The sequence below is a fragment of the Odontomachus brunneus genome, unplaced genomic scaffold (genome assembly GCF_010583005.1).
Source record: "Odontomachus brunneus isolate Ranch 3 - 2012 unplaced genomic scaffold, Obru_v1 Obru_scaffold_009, whole genome shotgun sequence".
In the NCBI taxonomy this organism is placed as follows: domain Eukaryota; kingdom Metazoa; phylum Arthropoda; class Insecta; order Hymenoptera; family Formicidae; genus Odontomachus; species Odontomachus brunneus.
The window spans coordinates 2,836,820-2,839,248 of record NW_022639459.1 but is presented as its reverse complement, the minus strand read 5'-3'; the positions used below and the strand labels follow the sequence as shown (position 1 = coordinate 2,839,248).

At 33.4% G+C, this 2,429-nt stretch overlaps 1 protein-coding gene across 2 annotated transcripts in view; it reads left to right on the top strand.

Moving 5' to 3' along the window:
* LOC116840307 overlaps positions 1-1,947 on the top strand; it is a 4,687-nt gene extending 2,740 nt beyond the window's left edge. Inside the window, exons 4-5 of one of the 2 annotated variants that reach the window (XM_032806866.1) lie at positions 547-829; positions 919-1,947. In XM_032806866.1, coding sequence (XP_032662757.1) covers positions 547-829; positions 919-1,100 — 465 coding nt within the window. In that variant the 3' untranslated portion in view covers positions 1,101-1,947. Of the gene's footprint in view, positions 1-546; positions 830-891 lie in introns of both variants that reach the window. The other variant, XM_032806865.1, reaches the window with a different exon arrangement.
* The last annotated feature ends 482 nt before the right edge of the window (positions 1,948-2,429 follow it).

The window sequence follows — 2,429 nt, the reverse complement described above, 5'->3', positions numbered from 1 at the left end:
ATATATATATATATATATATATATATATATATATATATATATATCCGCAATATCTAAAATTAACATTGTGAAAAATCAAACTTCTTTCTATTTGGTACCTTGCTATTATATAAAAAGGCAGCTTTTCTAAACTATACCTCAAACAGATTCGAAAAGCAGTTGGGACGATACGTTAAAATGGAAGAAAAGAAAATCGGCTCATAAAACGAATTATAGAAATATGTTTTGATATTTCTTTAGTCTCTTAAGTGGTTAAAGTCTGGAAAAGTTTATAATAAAATACTAAATTCTTTTTCATTTATTTAAATTCTTATATTTTTCTAATCCATAGCACATAGATGCAAATGAAAATTAGATATACTTTGTATTCTATTTTTCAAAATTCTTTAAGGAAAATAGTAATAAAGAAAAAAACTTAGATATGCTTATTGAAAGAAAAGTTTCCCTGCGAGGGAATTATACTAAAAATTGAAAGGATTAAATTTTTTCTAACGTATGTAGTCGCTCATTATTTAAAAATTACTTTATACGAATGAATGTCCAAAGGTCAGCCCATTGTCCGATGCGGAGAAAGAGGAGTTGGAAAAACTAGCGATCGAAGTTGAAAAGGAAGAGACTAAACCAAATGAACTCTACGCTCCGAGTTCCAAATCTTCCCAATTATCTCACGCGATGACACGCAATCGACATAAGGCGCACAAGTTTGCCGCGCCCATCAAAGTGCAGGATCCACTCGACGAATCCTCGCCGGATCTCCCAGAAATCAATTCTCAAGTTGAGGATCTCGCGAAATCTTCGAACGATTGCAACACTGCTACATCTAAAGCAGGTATTGAAGGTTGTCCGTTAAGCAGTAATGTCTAGCTAGACAAAGTCTTATGTCAAATGTAGATACAATTTCTTCTGTTGATCTGCTAGACAAAAGCGAGACTACATCTAGAGCTGGTAAAAGGGAGCCGCCTATCAAGGAGCAACGTCCAGCCACCATTTTGTCGAATGTAGATAAAATTTCGCCTATCGATTTGCCGGACGAAAACGCACCCAAGGAGGATAAAACGAGAAACTCCACAGAGGCAAACGACGAGGTTGCGATGGAGTAGGCGACCATCTTTAGGCCAAATTCTTTTATAACTTATTTGTTGTAGTAATACAAGGTGTGCCAGAGATCATCCGCGTTTTCTTTCGTCACCTATCGCTTGATGAATTTGGAGGCGAGTTTCCTTAAAGGAAAATTTATGGGAAGCTACAATTTGTTCCATACAGCATAAGTATCTAAAAGACATTTTAGAGGCGTCTGAAAGATATTCTCCATGTTTTAAATGTTTTTAGATATGTTTCTGAGACGTATTTTAGACATTTGTGTTGTAGAGTCGAAAACTGAAAAAATTTGTTGGATATAAAGTTTATTTCTATGTGTGTGTGGATAAATTTTATATCTTACAAATAAATATTTAAATATTTCTTTCTGCAATATCTTAATCTTCGATATCAAATAGATAACTGAGCATACTTGTCTAAGATTTATTATTTTTTTACGTCATTATAACATGATTAAGAGCTTCTCATCAAATTTGCCATAAAGGAAGAACTTGATACAAATTCGCCGAAAGGCATGTAGCTGAAGAGAGAATAGCGTGATCGATTATGCATATATCCTATGTATTACAAAGAAATAAATTCCAGATAGAAGCCACTTGCGTAAAGAAGCAACATTTCTATGAGTTTTAGTTTTGTAATTTATAACGCGATGACCTATTTGAGATGTCGCTAAGGATACACTTCATTGCACAGTGGACATTACGGTCTCATTGGTGACTGTTACTGCTTTGCTACTGTTCGTGCTTGTAAAATTTGTTCGCGCATTTGTGAATTATGTTAACAATACGACAAACATTGTGTAAAGTTACTAGAACGTTTCTAATAAAACGTTGACGTAGATCGTGAGTACACAGAGAGAAAGATTTCTTTAGATTTAACAAATTTTTATTAGACTTGGTTTCCGGGTTAAAGTCGCGTGGATTCTTCTTTGTTTGTCATCGGGTCGTTCCTCCCTGATGAAGCGAACTGAAAGGTCCGCGAAACGTCGGAATCAAACGAAGAAGAATCCACACGACTCAAACCCGGAAACCAAATCTAATATGGACACCGCGAAAGCCTAAAATATCAAATTTAATAAATTTTATTGTATCCAAACAAATGTGACCACTGGAATGGTGCAACAATGAAAATGATGTTCTAATTAATAAGTACGAGATTATTTAGCTTTTCAAATAATTTCATTGTTTGGTTCAAATAATTGTTTGGCTCAAAAAAGAAAATCATTTTATTTGATTTTATTTTACTAAAAAATTCGATAATTATTTTACTAAAAAATTCGATAATTTTGTTTAAATAATCTTAAGAAACTTGATTTTTTTGCGTTATTGACG